This window comes from Suncus etruscus, chromosome 5, assembly GCF_024139225.1.
Source record: "Suncus etruscus isolate mSunEtr1 chromosome 5, mSunEtr1.pri.cur, whole genome shotgun sequence".
Lineage (NCBI taxonomy): Eukaryota > Metazoa > Chordata > Mammalia > Eulipotyphla > Soricidae > Suncus > Suncus etruscus.
Window position 1 is genome coordinate 20,679,627 of NC_064852.1, and position 22,989 is coordinate 20,702,615.

The 22,989-nt window shown below is 55.2% G+C and overlaps 3 protein-coding genes and 1 non-coding gene across 4 annotated transcripts in view; 3 read left to right on the plus strand and 1 right to left on the minus strand.

Moving 5' to 3' along the window:
- Window positions 1–22,989, plus strand: part of FAM163B (family with sequence similarity 163 member B) — a 174,463-nt gene that overhangs the window by 137,664 nt on the left and 13,810 nt on the right. The window lies entirely within an intron of this gene.
- SURF6 (surfeit 6) lies at window positions 3,633–7,557 on the plus strand. Its single transcript, XM_049773697.1, has 5 exons — window positions 3,633–3,785; window positions 4,781–4,963; window positions 5,370–5,443; window positions 5,893–6,096; window positions 7,064–7,557. The coding sequence occupies exons 1-5, from the start codon at window positions 3,692–3,694 to the stop codon at window positions 7,541–7,543; spliced, it is 1,035 nt and encodes a 344-aa protein (XP_049629654.1). The 5' UTR covers window positions 3,633–3,691; the 3' UTR covers window positions 7,544–7,557.
- Window positions 12,741–12,869, plus strand: LOC126010237 (small nucleolar RNA SNORA17). The gene has a single exon (XR_007496340.1). It is a non-coding gene; the product is annotated as a small nucleolar RNA SNORA17 (small nucleolar RNA).
- Window positions 16,078–20,422, minus strand: DIPK1B (divergent protein kinase domain 1B). Its single transcript, XM_049773672.1, has 5 exons — window positions 20,293–20,422; window positions 19,041–19,175; window positions 17,600–17,707; window positions 17,212–17,388; window positions 16,078–17,072 (listed from the first exon to the last, which is right to left on the minus strand). The coding sequence occupies exons 1-5, from the start codon at window positions 20,353–20,355 to the stop codon at window positions 16,263–16,265; spliced, it is 1,293 nt and encodes a 430-aa protein (XP_049629629.1). The 5' UTR covers window positions 20,356–20,422; the 3' UTR covers window positions 16,078–16,262.

The following is a 22,989-nucleotide window of genomic DNA, read 5'->3' on the forward strand; positions in this document are numbered from 1 at the left end:
CAAGCCCTACAGCCCTTTAGGGTGTCCCCTCCCCCACAGATCATTATCCATCATCCATGGTCCATCCCCATCAGGTGCCAGTGGGGCATGAACTCCCTTTTGCTGGGGTCAGCTTGCCCTGAAAAGAGGTGCGGCGTCTGGCTGCTGCCCCCCAACATCCCATCCCCATGGCCCCAGTGGATTCCTCTTCCTCCACAAGCCGCTTGCTCACTTACTTGCTTGCTCGCTCTGCTGGCTCCCTCTCACTTGCTCCCTCTTGCGCACTAGCACATTTGCTTGGTGGGGGAAAGGGGGGCCTGGGCCAGCATAGCCTCCCTGAGCACCTGGAGCTCATTTCTACAGGCAGCCATGTGTTTGGGTCATCAGCATAGCTGCTGTGTGAGATTCCCTCAAAGCCACCAGAAAGATTGTGGGTAGCGAGCCACATTTAGTCAGTGGAACCACGAGTTTGATTTGGTGCGTGTATTTATGGCTGTTTTGGAACATTCCTCTCTCAAAGAGGTAACAGGTTAGAAACCAGGCAAAAAAGTGAAACCACACGAGAAAAAGAATCAGCATTTACAAAATCTTGAGAGCCACATCAGTGTTTCGGTGGGGAGCAGGGAAGGGTGCTTGCACACAGCCAACCTGGATTCACTCAATCCCTGACACCCCATATGGCCCCTGAATCCAACCGGAGTGAGCCTGGAGCACTGCCAGGTGTGATGCCTTCACCTGAACTAAAATTGTAGGTTGAAGCTGCAGGAGTCTAGAGCCTTTTCAATGAGCTTCTTCACAATAGACACCAAGACTGAGTTAATGAACTATTAGGGCCAGAGTGATAGCATAGTGGGCAGGGTGTTTGCATGTGGCCTACCCAGAACTGACCTGAGTTAGATCCTTGGCATCCCATATGGTCCACCCTGAGCCTGCCAGGATTGAATTCTGAGTGCAGAGCCAGGAGTAACCCCTGAGCACTGCCGGGTTTGCTCCCCTCCCCCCCCCCCCAAAAAAAAAGACTTGTGGCTGGAAATGGGATAGCAGGTTGCTAACCTGGGTTTTTTTTTTTTTTTTTTGGTTTTTCGGGTCACACCTGTTTGATACTCAGGGGTTACTCCTGGCTAAGGGCTCAGAAATTGCCCCTGGCTTGGGGGAACCATATGGGACACCTGGGACCAGGGTCCTTCCTTGGCTAGCGCTTGCAAGGCAGACACCTTATCTCTAGCGCCACCTCTCCAGCTCCACTAACCTGGGTTTAATCGCCGGCATCCCATATGGTCCTAGAAGTACTTCAGGAGTAGCCCTAAGCATGGCCAGGTATGGCACAAAAAAAAAAAACAAAACACCACAAAAATTTGTAATTGGGACTAGAAAGATAGCACAGTGGTAGGGCATTTGCACTGCATGCAGCCAATTTAGGACAAATGGTGGTTTGAATCCCAGCATCCCATAAGGTTCCCTGAGCCTGCCAGGAGTGATTTTTGAGTGCAAGGCAGGAGTAACCCCTGAGCACTTTATGGGTGTGACCCAAAAAAACAAACACAAAAAATTTACAATTGCCTTTCTGGAAAGCAGGGAACACTTGGTGTATGTAGAAACCAAGGCCCTGGCTAGAGAGATAACACAGCAATAGGGCGTTTGCCTTGCAAGTGGCCAACCTAGGACCAATGGTGGTTCGAATCCCGACATCCCATTTGGTCCCCTGACCCTGCCAGGGGGCAATTTCTCAGTGCAGAGCCAGGAGTAACCCCTGAGCATCACTGGGAGTGACCAAAACAAAACAAAACAAACAAACAAACAAACAAAAAAGACCCTTTGGGAACTGGAGAAACCAGCGGGAACAGAAAAAGCAAAAAAAGAATTTGGAAAAGATGGAACTGTACATTCCCAGTCCTTTCCCACTGCCTGAACCCTAACGACGGGTTCTTGGTGCACTGAAAGCCTAAGTTGGGCAGCGATGGAAAAAGCCCTTCAAAGAAGCCAGGTTTGCAAAAGCAGGGTTAGGTATTCCCTAATTTGAAGTCCTCTGCACCTCAGCCTGAGGTGGACAGTCCCTTCCTCTGACTTTATGGGATCCCTTATGCCTGCCCACCACTCTGAAGAACCCCGTGTTCTGTGTGCATCACTCTGTGCCTACAACCCTTAAATAAAATCACTTTGCTAGTATCTGCTGAAATGCTTCTCTGCGATAAAGCAAGGAGCCACTTGACTTTCCTTGCAAACAGCAGCCTCAGCGTTGGTGTGGCCATAGGGCCAGCACTTCCCAGAACCTGAGTGTAAGGCCCAAGCCATAGGCATTATGTCCCAGGCTTCAGTCAAGAAGGAATTCTTTATTAGCTGCAAGATAACTGCACTTCATGCAAGGGAAGGCAAAGCTGTAAATTCAAACACAGTTCTTCACAAGTGTGGTGGACATAATTCTCAGATAAACAAAATAGTGTTATATATAAGAAATAAGGTTACAATCACGAGGTTATTTTAGCCATTATTAACAGAAAAAGCCCTATCTTTGGTGTCCATCATTTAGGATTATTTTCCAAGTGTCGAGCTTTAAGGAGGTCCCTGTATTGGCCTTGATAAATTAGTTTGCCCAGAGGTTCCAATTTCAAGTGTGCCCTCCCCAGAAAGTTCCCACTGCTGATCACAAACACAGGACAATGGCAAAGGTTATATATGGAGCTTGGAGCTTGTTACAAGAAACAAGTCAGCGGTTTTAAGGAAATTCCTCTAATTTCAGAAAGTGGCCCTGCCTCGGTGAGACTAATGGAGTTACTATAATAAAGTCATGACCATTATTGACAAAGCTAATCTTCGCAGTTAGCAGGAAGGTTTATTTAAAACTAGCTGAGTCTGTGTGTGTGGTGGTGGGGTTGCTTGTCTCTGAAAACTAAAGTCCATCAAGGTCCGGAGTGATAATACTTGAATACTTGTGGGTAGGGCATTTGCCTTGCATGCAGCGGATACCTGCCATCCCATATGATCCCCTGAGCCTGGCAGGAGTGGCCCAAACTCCTTCCCCCAAAGAAGCCCACCAAAAATACCATGACCATGGGTCAAAAACAATGAATGATAAAATTCACTTTTCTGGGCTTAGATCTCACGGGCACCACGATGCAAAGGTGCCCTTGGGGCTGCTGGGCCCCTCGCAGGCCCCCCTGGGCAAGCTGATGCAGACATTCCCCTGCTTAGAGCCCCTAAACACATCCGGGGGGGGGGCTCCCAAAATAAAGGCGTGTCCTCACTCGGCCACGCTTGCCACCAGCCCGGATATAATCCAGTTTGCTTTAAAGGGAGCCACGAGCGACTTAAGCCGCCTCTTAGAGCTCTCCAAGGATGGGGGCACCGGCAGGAGAGAGAACTCCACGTGGGAGTCCCCCAAACAGCGGCAGCAGCAGTACTTCGCCCGGGAGGGATGCAGGTCTCCAAAAGTCAGGTCACTCACTGGCCCCGCCCCAGGATGGACTGGTGACAACCAGAACACACTGAATATCCCACAATGCTCCGCGCCACCGCCTCCGGGTATCAGGCCAGACTAATAGAGCGCCGAGCACGCGCGGCTCCAGTGCGTACTGGGCACCACTAGGTGCGTGCTGAGCTCGGCGCTCGGCGTAGGTGCCTTGGACGTGGGGCTTCCGGGGCGGGACTTCCGGCGCTCCGAGCAGGCTGGGTGACAGCAGCACCCGGTGGTCCCCGCGCTTACTTTCCCCGGCTGATGGCGTCGCTGCGCGCCAAGGACGCTTACCTGCAGGGCCTGGCCCGAAGGATCTGCGCCCAGCCTGGGCCCGAGCCGCGCGAGCGTCGTCGGGGTAAGGCGCGGCCCGAGGTGCGCGATCAGCCGGGGCCCTCGTGGGCCACATGGTAGCGGGACGGCAGGAGGGCGGCTGGTGCTGGCCTTTGAGCAGGGACTCCCGGAGTCAGGCAGACGGTCTCGGGAAGCTTGGACACCGAGGGGCCTTTAAGTCTGACGTCTGAGGCCGGCCCTTTCTCCGCGATTCAATTTTGGAGACATCTAGGGGTGTCTCTCCGCCTCTTCGGGGAGAGCTGGGTCCCTGGGGGGTGCTGCACCCCTCCGTGGCCTTCTCGGGCTTTGAAACCAGCCACCCTCCACGGCCAGGCCCCGGGACCGATTGCCCGCGAAGTTTGGGGCTCCGCGAGGGTGTCTGGTTTCCTTCCAGAATTGCACTTTTGGGGGCCGGAGTGATAGCACAACGGCAGGGCACTTTGCCTTGCATGCTGCCCACCCGGGTTGGATCCCCGGCATCTCTATGCTCCCCTGAGCCTTCCAGGAGCGTTTTCTTTTTCTTTCTTTTCTTTGGGTGGATTATTGGGCCACCCCCGGTGACACTCAGGGGTTACTCTGGCTATGCGCTCAGAAATCGCTCCTGGCTTCGGGGACTTCATGGGACGCTGGGAGATCAAATCTGTCCTAGGTTAGAGGCATGCAAGGCAAACGCCCTACCGCTTGCACCACCACTCCGGCCCCTCGGGAGGATTTCTGAGCGCAAAGCCAGGAGTCACCCCTGAACGCCGCCAGATGTGGCCCAAAAACAAAAACAGAATTGCACCTTTGAGGCAGGAGCGATAGCACCGTGTATCTTGCATGAGAAGGCACAGATTCAATCCCTGATTCCCATACGGTCCCCCAAGCCTACCAGGAGTGATTCCGGAGGGCGGAATGAAACAAAAGTAACCCCTGAACACAGCCACCAGGTGTGGCCCCCATATAAGCAGAAAAACAGAATTGCAACTTTGCTAGGCCCTCCAGATTACCTTTTGCAACCTTTTTCCTTGGTGGTTTCAGGTGCCAAATCTCTGGGCTCGGAAGCCACAGGGCCCCCCTCTAGGAAGAGGAAGAAAGCACAGAAGTCCCGGGAGCGGAGGGGGAAGGCAGTACCACCCAAGGCCCAGCTTTCGAGGCAGAACCCCCCAGAAACCCTCCAAGAAGATGATGCTGATGCTGCCACCTCCACGGAGGGCCCTGCAGGTAAGTTGCACCGGAATTGGATGGTACCCCAATTACCAAACCAGGCTCCCCAGGGTGGTCAGACCTTACAGAGAAGGTGCTGTGGGGAGAGAGCCACTGTACCTTTGAGGCTCTGACTAGTGTTTTGAGAATTGCCTTCTGGGGGAGGCCCAGCTTGCAGAGATTTAGGGAGGCCGCATCAGACCTAGTAGGAAGCATCTTTGTTTCTGGAGGTGCCAGAGGCAGGAAAGGACTAAGAGCTGCCCTGCAGTTCTGCGTGCTATGTCTGGGCACGCACTTGGCATTGGGGCTATGAGCGGAACCTCCCTAGGGTTGCTAAAAGGACCACCTTAGGGCTGGTCGGGAGCCATGCTGGGACTGGCAGGGAATCTCAGTGGGGCCCTCGCTACATTCTCTGACCTTGCAGAACCTGAGTCCATCTTTGCACTGGATGTTCTGCGGCAGCGGCTGCATGACAAGATCCAGCAGGCCCGGGGCCAGGTAAGTGGAAGGGGCTTGCTTTGTCTAGGCTTTGGGAGGGCCCCTTTCCTCTCTGCAAGGGCCTCACCCCAACACTGGGGCAGCCACCCTTGCTGCAGCCACACAGTTGGTAGCACTTTCATTCCCTGAATACCTTCTTGGGCTGGCTGCGAGGGCTGAAGTGGCACTGTTTCTGATGAAGGCTTAATCCCACTCTCCAGCACCCACCTTCCCTCTTGCACTCGGGGATAGTCACCATCCCAGGGACAGTCTGGGTCAGGTGCCCCCTCCCTGTCAGGAGGGGCAGGGAGGCTATCAGGCTTTCCCTGCTGTCTACAGGTGATGGGCAACAGCACCTTCTGATGTGGAGATTGGGAAGAGGTGGTGAAATCTGCTTCTCAGGAGGCCCTTTTGGGGTTCCCATCATCCCAGGGGCACCCATACAAACCAACCTGGTGCCCTCCTCGCAGGGTGGCCACAAGGAGCTGTCTGCCGAGGTTCTGGAGAAGAGACGCCGGCGGAAGCAGGAGAGGGACCGAAAGAAGAGGAAACGGAAGGAACTGAGAGAAAAGGCAAAGGCAGCACAGGTGGCCGCAAAAGAGAGCGAGCCGCCACCACCCTCTGAGGTGCCCAGCCAGGAGGCTCAGGGAAGCTCTGAGCTGCTCTTCAACAAGGTGAGGCTGGGACTGGAGCAACAGCACAGTGAAGAGGGCGTTGGCTTTGCAAGTGGCTAACCTGGGTTCAGTCTCTGGGTCCCCATAGGGTCACACGAAGCTGCCAGGAGTAATTCCTGAGTACAGAGTCAGAAGTTACCCCCTGATCATTGTGCAGGGTATGCCCCCACCACCTCTCAAAGAAAAAAATTTTTTTTTGTTCTTTATTTTATTTTATTTTTTTGGTGGGGGTGGTTTGGTTTTTTTGGGTCACACCCGGCAGTGCTCAGGGGTTACTCCTGGCTCTATGCTCAGAAATTGCTCCTGGCTAGCTCAGCGGACCATATGAGATGCCGGGATTTGAACCACTGTCCTTCTGCATGCAAGGCAAATGCCCTACCTCCATGCTATCTCTCCAGCTCCTTGTTCTTTATTTTTGGGTCACATCTGACGGTGCTCAGGTGTTACTCCTTGCTATTCTTCTGACTGGCTGGGGGGATCATATGGAATGCTGAGATTCGAACCGGGGTCTGTCCTATGTTGGCCATGTGCAAGGCAAATGCCTTGCTACTGTGCATCACTCTGGTCCCCCAAAGAAAAAAATTCTTTTTTTGGTTTTGGGGTCACACCTGGCAGTGCTCAGGGGTTACTGCTGGCTCTACACAGAAATCACCCCTGACAGGCTTGGTGGATCATATGGGATGCCGGGATTTGAACCACCATCCTTCTGCATGCAAGGCAAATGCCCTACCTCCATGCTATCTCTCTGGCCCAACCCAAAGAAAATTTTTAAGGGGGTAGAGCTGATTCAGGTTCGATCACTGGCATCCCATAAGGTCCCCCAGAGCCTGCCAGGAGTGATTTCTGAGTGCAGAGCCAAGAGTAACTCCTGAGTATGGTAAAGTGTGGCCCAAAACAAAAAATATAATAAGGCAAAGCTGGTGGGGGCAAGGCTGCCTCCCTGAGCCTCGCTTTCCATCCTTCCTAGGTGGAGGTGAGCACTGACGAACCCCTTAGCAAGGCTCAGCGGCGTAAGGAGAAGCGGGCCAAGCTCAAGGGGAACCTAACGCCACTGACTGGGAGGAACTACCGGCAGCTGCTGGAGCGGCTGCAGGCGCGGCAGGACCGGCTAGAGGAGCTGAGGGAGCGTGACGCTGGCCAGGCGCGCGAGTTGGAGGCCCGGATGCAGTGGACCACGATGCTGTACAAGGCTGAGGGGGTGAAGATCCGCGACGACGAGCAGCGGCTGCAGGATGCGCTAAAACGCAAGGAGAAGCGGCGGGCACAGCGAGAGCGTGCATGGCAGAAGCGCACAGCGCGGGTGGTGCAGGGCATGCAGCAGCGGCAACAACGCCGCCGACAGAACCTGCAACGCAAGAAGGAGGCCCGTACTGCACGTCGCCTTGACAAGGCCCGCAAGAAGGGCCGCATTCTGCCCCAGGACCTGGAGCGTGCAGGCCTGAGCTGAGCATGAACTGCTGCTGTTCTGGGCTCTAGTTTGGGTGGCCATGGGGATGGGGTGCCCCCTGGGAAAGGCCTAATTGGGCACTGGGCTCAGAATAAGAGATGCCTCAGTGCTAGGCCCCTCCGATGGGCACTGCTCTTCTATCCTCTCTGCCCTCCCCACAGGGGCAGGGGTTTCTAGTCCAGACTGACTCAAACTTCTGTGGGCCAGTGCCTGGTCTTACCAGGAGTGATCCTGAATACGAGCCTGGGGAAAGTCCTCTGGCTTTTGGGTATGATCCAAAAACCGTGTGGGGAGGGCCCGGAGAGATAGCACAGCGGTGTTTGCCTTGCAAGCAGCCGATCCAGAACCAAAGGTAGTTGGTTCGAATCCCGGTGTCCCATACCATATGGTCCCCTGTGCCTGCCAGGAGCTATTTCTGAGCAGACAGCCAGGAGTAACCCCTGAGTACCGCCGGGTGTGACCCAAAAACAAAAACCGTGTGGGTTCAGGAGCCGGTCAGCCCTTACGTCGTCCTGTGTGTGCTGGGTTGTGGTGAGCAGAAGTTGTGTAATGGTAGCTCTGTGAAAGGGCCCTTTCACCTCCCTGGGTTCTTCTTGCCCCAGGCTGTGTTACATTCTTTTCTGAAGACTCAGGGACACCTGAGTTGGGGGCATTGCTCACTGCCATACGGGACCTCTTTTTTACCTAGGTTTTGAAGCAAATAGCAGTTGAATCAGGCTGCTGGTGTCACCCCAACATGTCAATAAACTGGAAGTATCATTCTCGCTGTTTTGGGAACTCAACATGGCTGTGACACTGATGGTTGGTATAGGAGGTAGAGGTAGAAAATGACGTTCCCGGAGAGTGGAGCAGAGCCTGTGCACACACTCAAACTGCAGGAGGCCTGGTGAGCTACTGGGCATCACATGGACTTTGAATCCCAAATCAAAGCTATGTTTCCTAATTCTCCAGCTTTAGAAATTAAGTATTTATGGGTCTGGAGCAGTTGATAGTACAGCAGGTGGTTCACTTGCCTTGCACAGCTGGATGGGGTTTAATCCTGTTTATTCTCCCTTAAGATCCCCCAAGCCCTCATACACAGGTATGCAAGAGATCTAAGTGTGATCCCTGGTTCAACAGTGTCCCCCTAAGCACTGCCAGGAAAAATTCCTTGAGCACTGAGCTTGGAGTAACCCATGAGCATTGCTAGGTATGGATTAAAAACTAGGGGGGAATGGGCCGGAGAGATAGTATGGAGGTAAGGCATTTGCCTTTCATGCAGAAGGTCATCGGTTCGAATCCCGGCGTCCCATATGGTCCCCTGTGCCTGCCAGGAGCAATTTCTGAGCATGGAGCCAGGAGTAACCCCTGAGCACTGCCGGGTGTGACCCAAAAAGCCACAAAAAAGAAAAAAAGAAGGACAGTGGTTCGAATCCCGGCATCCCATATGGTCCCTGTGCCTGCCAGGGGTGATTTCTGAGCATAAGAGCCAGGAGTAATCCCTGAGTGCTGCTGGGTGTGACCCAAAAAAAAATAGCCAACCCAGGTTCTATCTTTGGCATCCTATATTCTCAGGTTCCCTGAGCCTCCAGTTGTTATTTCTGAGTGCAGAACCAGAAGTAACCTCTGAGTACCACCAGTGTGACCCCCAAATAAAAACAAAAGCCAGGGGGAAATCGGGTGTCCATATAGATGCAGGACAGTCAATGGGTTGGCAAGGTCCTGGACTGAACCGGAAGTGATTCCTTGGTGCTGGAGAAGGTGATACAAAGAATGAGAACTGAGAATGTGCCAGACCTGCCCGCCCTGGAGTCTGCGTTCCCAGAAGCCACTGTGGGTGGGAGGTCCTGCACGTGTCTCCACACACACCCTGCAGGCACTGGCCCCTCTTTTGGGGGCTCTTCCTGCCTTCTGCATTCTGAGGGGCCACTGGGTATCCTACAGAAGTTGAGAGGAATGGGGAGAGAGCACCATTCTAGGTAATTTCTTGATCATTCAAGAATGGTATGGGAAACTGGAAACAAATGGAGACAAGCAATTACAGAACTGGAGAAAACATCTTTTTTTTTTTTTTTTTTGGTTTTTGGGCCACACCCGGCGGTGCTCAGGGGTTACTCCTGGCTGTCTGCTCAGAAATAGCTCCTGGCAGGCACGGGGGGGGGGGGGGGGACCATATGGGACACCGGGATTCGAACCAACCACCTTTGGTCCTGGATCGGCTGCTTGCAAGGCAAACACCGCTGTGCTATCTCTCCGGGCCCTGAGAAAACATCTTGAAACTGCAGAGGCAGAGGGGAAGAAGTTTAAGGGAGATCCAGGTTCCCCAAGCACCTCCAGGTGTGTTTACTGAGTGCAGATTCTGGAGTAAGCCCTGAGCATTGCTGGGTATGCCCCAAAAAAGAAAAATTTAAAGTGCATGTGAAGTATTTAGCCTACATAAAATTGCTGCTATTTAAGGGGCCAGAGAGAGCTCAGCAGAGAAGGTATTTGCCTTACACGGGGCCAACCCAGGTCCAATCCCTGGCATCCCATATGGTGCCCCCGAGCACCACTAGAAGTAATTCCTGAGCACAGAGCCAGGAGTAATCCCTGAGTCACTGCTATCTGTGGCTTTCAAAACAAACTACTTAAGCTACTTACTGAAGGTGTACTTACCTTTATTAAGGAAAATTCTCCCTTTAGAACTGACAAGACACTGAAATGTACCAGGTGATCTAGACAAGAAACACTTCAAAGATGGGACGGTGAGATGAGGCCAAAGTGATAGGACAGCAGGGAGGGTGTTTTTGCTAACCTTGGTTGGATACCATGCTCCCCATAGGGTCCCCTTATCACAAAGGCAAGAGGAAGTCCTGAGCACTGTTGGCTGCAACCCAGAAAAAAGTGAGATACCCTTGGAGAAGGAGGTAGGGGACAATAGTGATGGGCATGGTATTGGGACAATGTGCATAGGAAACCACCAGTAACAGGATTGTACAACAATTTTAGTCAATAGTCAATAAAAAATTATTTTTATTTTGCTTTTTGGACCACACCAGTAGTGCTTGCTTACTACTGGCTCTTTGCTCAGAGATCACTCTTAGCAGACACAGGATACCATACGAGGTATCAGGGATCTAACCCAAGTCAGTCACATGCAAAGCAAATGTCTTGCCTGCCATACTATACCCTCAATCAAAATAAATCTTCAGGGTCCGAAGAGATAGCACAGTGGTGTTTGCCTTGCAAGCGCCGATCCAGGACCAAAGGTGGTTGGTTGGAATCCCGGTGTCCCATATGGTCCCCCGTGCCTGCCCGGAGCTATTTCTGAGCAGACAGCCGGGTGTGGCCCAAAAACAAACAAACAAAAAAAAAAACCTTCAAAAGATGAAATGCATAGGGCCAGAGAGATAGCATGGAGGTAAGGCGTTTGCCTTTCATGCAGAAGGTTATTGGTTCAAATCCCGGCATCCCATATGGTTCCCCGAGCCTGCCAGGAGCGATTTCTGAGCGTGGAGCCAGGAGTAACCCCTGAGCACTGCCGGGTGTGACCCAAAACCAAAAAAAAATGATGAAATGCAGGTGGGGAAAACAACACCACTGAAGCAGCCACTATAGGGGTGGGGCATTTGTCTTAAATGTGGCCAACTTGGGTTTTTCGATTCATGGCATCCATATGGTCCCCTGAGCACCTGTAGGAATTATCCCTGAACACAGCTAGGAGCAACCCCTGGGCATTGCTGGGTGTGGCCCAAAAACAAAGCAGCCACTACAAATTCAACCATCATCACCACAACCAAACCAATACTACAATCTCTAAAGCCAATACCACCAACCATAATCACAACTACACCCGCCACTACAACCAACAAGCTTAAAACATCATCATCACCAAAACTGCCACCACAGCAACCACCAGAGCCCAAACCAATACCACCACAGTTACTCAAAACAAAAGCACCACCAGAAACCAGATCACCATAAATAATGCACAACTACCATCACCAAAGCCAGAATAACCACCATCACCACAATTGATCATCACCCTCATAGCCGTCACTTTCACAACCATAACCACCACCTCCACCACCCAGGGAAGGGACTGGGGTGTTGGCGAGAATGACTAGAACCCACCTGGGGCTCTTGGGCCTAAAACCCTTTGCATAGATGGCAGAATGCGGGAGTCCCAGATGGACAGGGAAGGTGAGATATGGGGGTCTCAGATGGCCCTGGTGGGTCCTTAAGTCCTATGGAGAAAAACTTGAATCTTGCTGACTGTTTCTCAGGGGGAAATGAGGAAACGGGATAGATAGCACCGATGATTCATTATCACCGAGGAAGCAGATCTTCAGCTGACTGCGGTCTGACAGTGGGGTGCCTGCCTGTCCAGGATCCTGAGAAACACTGACTGCAGAGCCAGGAGCTAGACCAGCGCTGTTCAAGGGCGAGAGAGAAAAGCCAACACTGACCCTGAGATTGCCCCTGGCAGAGCTGGCCCTTAGCACCTGGAATATTGGTGGCACAGGTCCATTCCCCTAGAATGCAGCGTGGACACACAGGCTAGGGGGTGCTAGAAGGCAGCTTCAGTGCCACCCAGATATGTGGAGGGGGCAGCTGGGCGCGATGTGAGTGTGAGGGGCCATTCCACCAGCCCAGGGTCAGGGCAGCTAGGGGCAGCAGGGGCTGGTGGATGCTCCTGGGGGCTTCCCTAGTTCCTGCAAGGTGCCACAGTAACTCTGCCTTGTTCATGTTCATGTACTACTCTCAGCGCTTCTCATCGACTTGATTACTGTCCTGTGCTGCCTTGGAGGTGTTCCCATTTTGCAGGGTTCACCCTGGCAGAAGTTGGTCCAAGGAAGAACAGGAATGGCCTACAGTGAGCCTGGGGCCGCTAGAGGGCAATGCTGCGGGAGCACGGAGCGGCACCAACAGACCCTCGCGGGCCGCCATCCGCGCGTGATTTCCACGGAGACCGTGAAAGCAGCTGCGAGTGCCCTTGGGGCCCAGTGTCCGCCGGTCGCGGGTGATGCCATTCGCGGGGCTCCCGGGCGGCTCCTTAACCTGCCGGTGAGACTCAGGATGTCACTCGATGCCGCTGGGCCTTGGCAGAAAGACTGTGTGGGACGAGCCCCACACCCCCCGACACTCCCCAGCGCCCCCCAGCTTGGATCCGGGCCCGGTTGCGGGAGGCCCGGCCCATAGGGGCCTGCAGGGCGGGCGGGCACACACGTGGGTCATCGCTGCCCCTCGAGGCGTTGCAGGTGTGGCTGCGGTGCCCGGCTGCGTCGGTAGGTGGCACACAGGAGACAGGCCTGTCTACACCCAGTGCTCTGACCCGTGGGCTCTGGATGGTTAATGGTCTGACATGCTGGTTCAGCGCTTGGCAAGTTGCGCGATGGCCACTGCCAGCTGCTGCCCTATTTGCTCTCCTCCCTCCCTTCTTCCTAGGCCCTGTTTAAACAGCCTGAGGGTGACCGAGGTTGAGCATGCATGAGAAGGTGAGTGGCATTTACTGAGCGATATAAGGGGAGTGGCAGAGCCAGAGCTGTAGTAGCACAGTGGGGAGGGTTTTTGCCTTGTACGCTGCCCACGGGGGTTGGATCCCTCAGCATTCCACAGGATCTCCCAAGCACCTCCAAGGAATGAACCCTGAGTGCAGAGCCAGGAGTAAACCCTGTGACCAAAACAAAACAAAACAAGGGCCCGGAGAGATAGCACAGAGGCGTTTGCCTTGCAAACAGCCGATCCAGGACCAAAGGTGGTTGGTTCGAATCCCAGTGTCCCACATGGTCCCCCATGCCTGCCAGGAGCTATTTCTGAGCAGACAGCCAGGAGTAACTAACCCCTGAGCACCGCCGGGTGTGACCCAAAAAACAAAACAAAACAAAAGCAAAACAGTGGTGGTGTCAGAGACCCTCTAAACATATCCTCAAACCAACCGTGTTAGGAGCCTTGAAATATTACAGATATGAAAGTTAGGCCTCCCTGCTCCTCAGCATTGCTCCCGTGATCTGTGCCATCAGAGTCCCAGGGTGTAAACCAGTGGTTTCAGGACTGATTTAGCCTAGCACCCCGTTTTCAGAAATACAGGACATTGAGGCTCTTTCCATACCTGCCCTTCTTTGGGATGTAACCTCACTTTGGGAACCATCCAGAGCACAGTCTGTGGGGTCTTCCCTCACATATCAGTCATCCCCCGTGGCTCTTGAACTGGCATGCATGCCTTGGGGCCAGGTTGGGTGGAACAGGGAGATGTGAGGCACTTCTAGAGTGGAGCCCCTATGTAAGTAAGGGAGCCCCTGTGTGTCCCCAGCTGTGCACCACCATGTCTAGCCATGAGTGAGTGAGTGTGTGTGTGTGTGTGTGACTCGTCCGTCTATCCCTGCCTTCAGCCTTCACTCACGTGCGCATGTGTGTGTATGTGTGTGTGTGTCTGCCTTCAGCCCTCACTTAGGTAAGGGCATGGGCTGACTCCACCACAGAGGAGTGTTTGTATGTGTGTGCCCTGCAAATGCCAGGCTTGGCACCACAGATGCAGCTCCTGCTCCACCAGTGACAGAAAAAGAGGATATATATTTTGGGTTTTTTTGGGGGGGCCCACACCCAGTGACACTCAGGGGTTACTCCTGGCTATGTGCTCAGAAATCGCCCCTAACTTGGGGGACCAGATGGGACGCTGCAGGATGGAACCGTGGTCCGTCCTAGGCTCGCTTGTGCCACTGTTTCGGTCCCGAAAGAGGGTATTTTTATACTCAATTCCCAGGCCCATGAATGATAAAAAATGGTTTGTAGCTTTATACTGGCCTGTTTCAGCCAGTGCCCTCTGCCCTGGAAAGGTGCTACAGAGAGCTCTGAGAGATATGTCTGTTCTTTCAAAGCAGGCTTATCTCTATGGAACTGGCACACTGCAGGGAGCCCTGCGTGGGGGTGGTACAGGCTGGCAATCCTGAAGGCACCCAGCTGGCAGTTGGGCAGACATTGAGAGGCCGCATGATCACAGCTTTCAACATTGTGGCCTGAGTCGGGGTGGGGGGGCTGCTGGCATGGGAAGAAGCTCAGTCAGTGTGGTTTTGGTTTCAGAGTTTGAACCCTTGTAGCACCCAGCTTACCTCCTGCTGTGAGGCACTGGCCCAGTGTCTGTCCATGTTTCCAGCCTTGCCAGTGCCCTGAGATAGCTGAGCTGGGAGCCCTAAGCCACATTGTGTGGGGTGGTATGTATGGTAGTGGCTGGCCAAACAAGTCAGCTGACAGGGCTGCATCTCCTAGTCCCCTGCAGCCTGTGGTGTCTGCGGAGTAACCCCACTTTTGGGCCTCAATCCAATGTGCTTCCTGGGGCTAGGCCTGCCTGAGCTGCTGAGTTATTTAAGGTCAGAATGCCCACTAGAAAGTGTGGTATGGGGTAGTTTAGGGAAATAGAACAGTGGGTACGGGCTGGCCTGGCATGTGTTATTCTAGATTAGATCCCCCACCTCCCATAGGATCCCCTGAGCTAAGAGTAAGGCCTGAGCACAGCTGAGTATACCCAAAAAAACACATTAGAGTTTGGGGCACTGTTGAGGGCATGTGGGGCTGACTACTGTTGTGTTTGCCTTCCAGAAGCTTCACCCTTGCTGTTCTGTGGTCTGCAGTCTATCAACCCCGAGGAGCACCTGGTGGACAATCTGGAGTCTGAAGGGACTGGATTCAAGGGGCTTCGTATTGGGTCTCTGCAGTAGCTTAGAGGGAAGTGACACTGGGGAGGACTCAAAGGCCTCTTGGCCAGCAGCTGTTGGGCCGCACTGGGAGCTGGCAGAGAAGTGGAACGAATGAGAGTGTGGATGAGGGATGTGTGTGTGCATTCATGTGTGTATGCATCTGCAGCCCCTTCATTCTCAGTGACCTGTATGTGAGCAGAAACCTGAAGTCATGACAAGGGTCTCCAGGGCTCACTTCTGCCTGCCCCCCACATCCTCCCAGAGTGCACTTTCTTTTTTTGTTTTTGTTTTTGTTTTTTGGGCCACACCCAGTGACGCTCAGGGATTATTCCTGGCTATGCGTTCAGAAATCGATCCTGGCTTGGGGGACCATATGGGACGCCAGGGGATCGAACCGTAGTCTGTCCTAGGCTAGCACCGGCAAGGCAGATGCCCCACTGCTCTGCACCACTGCTCCAGCCCCCAGAGTGCACTATCTAGTTTTGCTGGGGCTCAGGTTCCAGGTGGAGATGTGGAGAACAGGATGGGCAGGTCCACTTGTACCCTTTTTGTTGAGATGGAGAATAAACAGGCTGGCACTGAGCGAGCCGGCTCAGACACTAGTGCTGGGGTGGGGAATGAATTCTCCGTCCCTCTGAGCAGGGCCTGTGCAGGGACTGGGGACTCGGTGACAGAACGTTGAGAATGCGGAAGAATCTTCAGGGGCCGGAGAGATAGCACAGCAGAGAGGATGTTTACCTTGCACATGGTTGACCCTGGTTCAATTCCCAGAATTCCATAGGGTACCCTGAACCTGCCAGAATGAACCTTCGTGAGTACAGAGTTAGGAGTGACCCCTGAGTCCTGCCAGGTGCAGGCCCCAAAATAAACAAAAAAAAAATCTTTCAGACTCTGCCCTGTGTAGCGGCTTTTCCAGGCTTTAATATGGCTGAAACGGACCTTACAGTAGAAGCTTCCCAGCCCATCTCACCTCTACCTCGACTCTGAGCCCAGCACTGGCTCTGACCTCACCTGCCACAGCCTCCAGTACCACCCAGCACTGCCCCACAGTGTCCCCAGGCTGGCTGTCAGGAGTATGGGGTGTGGGAGATCTCCTTCCAGAGCAGACTCTTGAGGTGGCCGAGCACTAGCGCATGGTGCGCCTCCACCTGGCTGGCCAGCCCACTGAGCGTGGTGCAGGTGCGCAGCTGGCGGCCCAGCTCTGCCCGCAGACTCGCAGGGGCGCCCGGCAGCAGGTAGTCCTGCAGCAGCCCACACACCTTGGCCAGGTTGGGCTGCACCAGATCACCCTTGCACTGGCGCATGAGTTGGTCACAGGGTGCTCGGCAGTCGCGGCCATAGGTGCAGTCAGCGCTGTGCACACAGTGACGGCCACCCAGAAAGCGCCGCACAGCCGCCTCGGGCACCACATGCTGCAGGTCAGCCATGCGGAAGTCGTAGCTGGACGTGTGTGCCACGTTGGCCAGGGTGGTCTCGCACATGTAGAATGTGCCGTAGGTGCCGTGGAAAAGCTCCTCCACAAACTCCAGCAGCCCCACGGCGATCTTGGCCCGCCATGGCCACGCCGGGCCCAGCCAGCGCTGCACAGCCCAAGGCAGTGCAGGCGGCACCAGTGGGCGCAGCAGGGGTGGCAGCGCAGGCCCATACCAGGTGGTGTGTGGTGCCCCCTCTGTGATGTACAGGTCCCCGCAGTAGCCCAGAAGCGGTGAGGCATGGCCCTTGTGCAATGCCAGCAGCAGTAGAAACTCATTGTGCTGCAACAGGGCCCACACTGACTTGGCCTCGGCCAGGGACACACGGCTGTCGTGGTTGAAGTCGGCCAGGAGCAAGACTTGAGCCACCAGCGCTGGCAGAGATGGCAGATCCCCCAGATTGGCCTGGGGTTAGAAACCAGAAATGAAAGATGGCCAGCACCAGGCAGGCCCCTGGAACCTCCACCCATGTGGCAAAACCCAAAACACTTGGGGTGTACCAGCTCCTAGCCTGTTGCCTGCTGCCCCTTGCCAGCTCTCTCACCTTGAGGAAGCTGAGGGTCATCTCCCGGAACTCTGAGATGGACGTGCCACGGGCTGGCTTGTCAAAGAGCACCAGCTCCCTGGGGGTCCCACCTGCTGCTGCCACCTTGGAGTGCAGATGAGGCTCGATGCCACACTTGATGGTCACCTCCTTGTCCTGCCATAGTCCGCTGTATACCTGTGGGCCCACATCAAGCACTCAGCCCAAACCCTGCCCCCCCATTCCCACAACCTCTCCTCCCCCTCCTCCCCATCTATTCCCACAGCCTACACATACACACTCACACACACACACACACACACACTCACACTCATGCACGCACGCATGCGCACACACTCACACACAAATGCACACAGCTTCCCCTGATCCACACCTCCCACAGCCTCACCTGGCGGCCTGGCTCCGAGGACAGGCAGGCCCCCCACTGCACCTTGTGGTGGCTGCACAGGTCCTGGCACAGAGAGCCCGAGATGATGCCCTTGTGGTACTGGTCACACTGCAGGGGCATTGAGAATCAGAGTTCATATCCAGGGGCCATACTGAGGACAGCTCCATCCTGTGGTCCTCTCTGCACCCTAATACTCCCAATACTGACTGGGCCCGACTAAAGCCCAGGCTGGAGCAAGCATACAACCAGCATGGGCAGGAGTTTGGGTTCAGCTGCCCAGAAGCTGGGGTAGGGCCTTCACCCTGAGGGGCCATGGAGCCAGCAGGAGTTAGAAACTACTTCCATTCTGGCCTCCAGACCTGCTGCCCCAATCTGCTCCAGTTGCTGTGTCCAGCTCATATTGCACTCCCCAGTCAGGGAGAGGGGGGTGCCCCCAAGCCTTGCTCCCTGGTAGGCCTTGGGGATACCCCCTGAGGCTCTTTGAAAAGTGGAACACTTGCCCGCGTTCCCTCAGCTATTGCCTCACAATGAGGGGCTGCAGTCAGCACCCCTATCTCCTGAGCCCACGTCCAGGGTGTCCCCTCATGTGGCCCACTGTAGAGGAAACAGGTGCCAGACCCAGTACATGGATATCCAGGCAGGTGCCTCCCCATGGACTCATCCCCCGCCAATGTGGTCTTGTTTTCTGGGGCCACATGGGTGGTGCTTAGGATTTATTCCTGGTTCTGTGCTCAGGGATCACTCTTGGTGGACTCAGGAGTCCTAAGTGTTAAGGATGGTACCCAGATTGGCCCTGTGTGTGGCACATACCCTCCCACTGAACTGTCCTTCTGCCCCCCATGCAGTCTCCCCAAAGTCAGCTTTCTGTGGGCTCCAGGGCAAGGACCTCTGGGTGGAACAGCCTCTGCCCTGCATGCACATTCCACCACATACCTGTGAATGTGCACTGGGCACACATGGGCGCACAGCTGTGAGCACACAAATGTGTGCAGATGCCAGGAACACACATTAGCACAGAACCACAAACCTGAGCTCTGGCCACAGATGTGTGGAAAACCACACCATGGGCCAGCACATGGAAGCTGGACCTGTGTGTGAGCAGGCACAGAGCCTACATGCATGAAAGCATGCATACGTGCTCATAACCCCTGTGTGTGCGCACATACGTGTCTTTGAGGCTACAGCACTGATGACCCATGGGCTGACCAGCTCTGTCCCTCACAGGAGGCTCTGAGGATACACCAGCATCCTCCAGTCGCTCGCAGGGTCCCTGGCATGGGCCCTGCAGTGTGTCTAGTCCCCCAGACATCTCTCTGTCCTCCTGACCCTCATGGATGCCCACAGAGCACCTCCAACTGCCCTGTGGTCCTTCTGCTCACAGGTCTCTGTTGGCCGTTTGCCTTCTGGCCCACAGTCACTCGTGGGTCCTAGCCACACTTACAATGAGAGCCTGGCAGACGTGGCCTCGGCAGAGCTGGGCATAGGACGAGAAGTGCACATAGACCATCCAGCTGCCCGCGCAGACGCCCAGCCAGACCAGAAGTGCGAACCTCACCCTGAGGCCCGGGAGCCGGCCCTGGGGGTGGGGGAGAAATGACAGGGACACCATGAGGAAGAGCAGAACAGGAAGACAATCCAGACATGCCCTGGGCCCCTCTAGACACCTCCTGAATTCCCTCACCCAAGGGGGAGGGAGACAGAGAGTTGGAGGCAGGTGGCCAGTGGGGGTCAGATGGGAGCCCAAGGAGAGCATGGCTGTGGCCCCCAGGGGGACAGTCCAAGCTCCTGGACTGCTTCTCTCACCACCCCATGGAGTTCGGGCCAGGAGGCTAGAAGTGGTGGCCCTGTGCCTGGTGAGTGCTGGGGTGCATGAGGCCTATGGGCTCCTCCTGGCAGCCAAAGTCACTGATGGGGCTACTGCACCTCCTAGCTCCCAGGAGGGGCAGCATCAGAACACCCTAAGCTGGGGTGGGGGCATTTATTCCAAAGGACAAACACAAGGGCAGGGCCAACTGATAGAACAAGGTGGGTGGGGGGACATTTCCCTTGCATGGCCAACCCGGGTTAGATACCTGGCAGGAGTAATTCCTGAGCACTGCCCAGTGTGCCCCTGATGGGCAGCTGGGCAAACTTGGGCGGTGAAATATCAGGAACCGCATCCCAGGCCTTTGGGGTGGGGGACTTTCAACTCGGGAGCCCCCAAAGCTGGAGTTTTGAGGGGTGCAGCCTGAAAGAGTTCTCAGGCCGAGGGCCCCTCTCCCATCTCCCCGGCAGATACAGCACTGGCCTTGCTAGGCCCCTCACCCCGCATCTCCTCCTGTATGTGGGGCGGAGCAAACCCATCTCCAGCCGGTGTGTGGTGATGGGGGTTCAGCACCCCCTATCCTGGAGAGCCTGGGGACCCCACAGCTTGGCACCGGTCTGGCTAGGCCCGCCGTCCCCCTTACCCAGGGCCTCTGCGCGCGCGGGGCGGGGATTGTCCAAGGTCACGGGGGTCGGCGCATCCCTGGCTGCGGGGTGGGGTGGCCTTGGGGTTCCCATCACTGCACGGCAAAGGGGTTCGCCTGGGCCGCGGGGATGGTCCTACGAGCACGGGGGTGGGGTGGAGGTGGGGTGGGGTCTGTCCGCAGCATCCCTCAAGGCCCGGGAAGGAGGTTCAGGGTGCGGGATTCGGGGTGCGGGGCGCTGCCTACCTGCAGCCCCTTGGAGAAGGGGCAGAAGAGCACCAGGTGCGCCAGGCGCCGCAGCCGCCGCATGGTGCCCGCCGGGCCGCAGCGCGGGCCCCGCTGGCTCGGCCTCAGCCCCGCGGGCCGGCCGGCTCGGGCCACGGCTCCTCCGCGCGCCCCCGCCGTGCCCCTCGGATGTGAGCCCGGCGCGCGCGCAGGCGACGGGGGCGCGCGGGGCGGGGCGTGGAGCTGCGGGCACCGATGGGGCGGGGCGCCCGGGGAGAACGGGGTGCGTAGAACAGGAGATGGAGGGATGTTGTGTATGTAAATATTTTGGGGGATTACTATGTTACTCACCCTAAACTGATTGGTGATTGTGCCCTGCCCTAGGGTGTGACCTGGCATTCTGCCCCCACCCTAGGGTAGGACCTGATTCTGCTTCCACCATTGGTTGGTATCTGATCCCACCATTGGGTGGTACCTGACTCTGGGGTATAAAAACAAGGGTCTGTGGAAAGCCGGGGTTTTTTCTGGCTGGAACTGAAGCTGAGTCTTTGGACTTCAGTTTTGTCCTCCGAATAAAGCGAATATTTCCACAAGCCTGACTGTCTGCGAGCTGTTTCACCTCAGAACCGTGGGCTAGACAGGGTGGCAGACGCGTGCTCCGAGCTGAAAGAACAAGGCCTCATCCTCCATCCCACCATCAGTCAACCTCTTCAGGGGCTGACTTGCTACAGAGGGACACGTCAGGGAGGGGTCCTGGGTCGGAGTGCAGGTGACCCATGGGCACCCTCTGCATCCCAGCTGTGCTGCAGGCCTCTGTCCCTGCTCCCCGTTCCTGAGGCTGTTCCAGCTGTGCTCAGGCCTCCTGACCCCCTAATTCTCCCCCCACCCCCCAGGGAGAGCGTTCCTGAGGCTGTTCCAGCTGTGCTCAGGCCTCCTGACCCCCTAATTCTCCCCCCACCCCCCAGGGAGAGCTCTCTCGGGGTTCCTGCACTTGTCCTGGCTGAAGATTTGGAGGCTCCCTGGGCTCCAGGGATGGTCACCGCTCACCTACCCCAGGCCTTAGTTCTGTGTCGCTGCTTTGGCCCCCAATGTGGCCAGGCCTGTGGGCTTTGTCAGTTCACCCTGTCCTTGATTCTGGGGTCTGTGCGCTCCCCACCCCCGGGTCTGATTCTAGGATCAGCAAGTTACTGAGTCTATTTGCAGATTCCTGGGGGCTGAGGGCTGTGAACTTTTCCTGGGAGGCCGAGCACCAGGTGGTACCCGACCCCTGACAGAAATCAAATCCTGTTGGAGCAGTAGCTCCGCAGATTGTGGCTTCTTGTGGCAGTCTGCAGGGACACACGGGTTTCTTTACTTCCACCTTTCCCAAATATAAATTACTCAGTGGCCCTGGGAATCTGCTTTCTTTACCCAACAAACAAAATTGGGTCAATTGCACACAAAGCTACAGCTACCCCTGACTATTTCCTGCCCCCTAATGCTGCGACTCTGGGATCCTCTGGTCTAGAAGATAGGTGTATCGTTTCTCGGCCTTTTGGCTAAGATCAAGTGTAGAAGGTGGATACAGCACTTGTTACCTCTTGGAGAAGGTACGAGGACCCTCCAGTTGATCTGCTTCCATGAGTTTGGGAACTGCGTGGCCACGTGGCCTCTCAGACACCCACAGTTGCCATGTGACCAGAGCAGGTCAGAGCTGTTACCCTTTTGCTCAGACCCTCATCCACCTTCAGAGAAGCAGTGTAGGGGATTTGGGGAGGGTCAGGAGAACACCTGTGACTCCACCCCAGATTTACGTGTAACTTTACCTGCAAGACCCCGCCCATTCCTGGGAGGGGTCTTGGGAAGGTTAGATAAGGCCTTTGACCAAGGGGATTAAGGTCTTCGCCAGCATGGAGAGGTAAGAGGAAGCGACATGGCTGACAGAGGCTAAGACGCAGGGCAAGCTAAGGATAGCATACGTAAATGGTTAAGATTGACCACACATGTGGTGGATAGGGTATGAATAAAGCTAATACTTCCTGAAGCCTGCTTGTGAGTGAGATTTCTACCCGACACTCTCATGAACCTCCAGACCCGCTGGCTGAAGGGGGTTGCAGAGCCACGTGGCCTGGGATGGCAGAGAAAGGTCTCTCCATCCATCCATCTCCATCCAGCTCCATCATAAGGGTAGTAATCCTACAAACACGCTTATAGGAGTACTCAGGCAGGACAAGTGATCCCTCACAGAAGTACTCTGGAGGGAAGGAAAGAGTCATCCCCAAGCACTACTGCCATCAGGAATGTTTTGGTTATCAAGCACCTGGAAGCTTCCGTCTGTGCCCATGTTCCTTCTATGCAAACCCTCCCCCAGGTCAATGTGAGAGCACAGCAAAGAGTGTGTTTGCCTTGCAAGTGGCTGACCCAGGATTGATCTCTGGCATCCCATAAGGTCCTCTGAGCACTGCCAAGGGTGACCTTCCAAGTGCAGAACCAAGAGTCAGATCTGAGCACCACAAACCAAACAAATCAAAACCTTCTGCCAGTTCACCTAGGGACTCCTCTGCAGGTGTATGTGAGGCCTGGAACCCATGCAGGCATATGGTGAGGATGTGTGTGTGTGTTTGTGTGTGTGTGTGTGTGTGTTCATGCTGTGTGTGAACCCAGGATCCATGCATATGGATATGTGAGATCTGGTGACCCATATGTGTGAGTATGTGTGTGATCTGGGAATCTAAGCAA

Coding starts and splice junctions, on each gene's coding strand:
- DIPK1B (XM_049773672.1), bottom strand. CDS start 20,355: ATGCGGCGGCTGCGGCGCCTGGCGCACCTGGTGCTCTTCTGCCCCTTC. Junction 19,176..20,292: donor CCTTCTCCAAGGGGCTGCAG/GTAGGCAGCGCC, acceptor CCCCACCCCCAG/GGCCGGCTCCCGGGCCTCAG. Junction 17,708..19,040: donor ACGTCTGCCAGGCTCTCATT/GTAAGTGTGGCT, acceptor ATGCCCCTGCAG/TGTGACCAGTACCACAAGGG.
- SURF6 (XM_049773697.1), top strand. CDS start 3,692: ATGGCGTCGCTGCGCGCCAAGGACGCTTACCTGCAGGGCCTGGCCCGA. Junction 3,786..4,780: donor GCCGCGCGAGCGTCGTCGGG/GTAAGGCGCGGC, acceptor TGGTGGTTTCAG/GTGCCAAATCTCTGGGCTCG. Junction 6,097..7,063: donor CTGAGCTGCTCTTCAACAAG/GTGAGGCTGGGA, acceptor CATCCTTCCTAG/GTGGAGGTGAGCACTGACGA.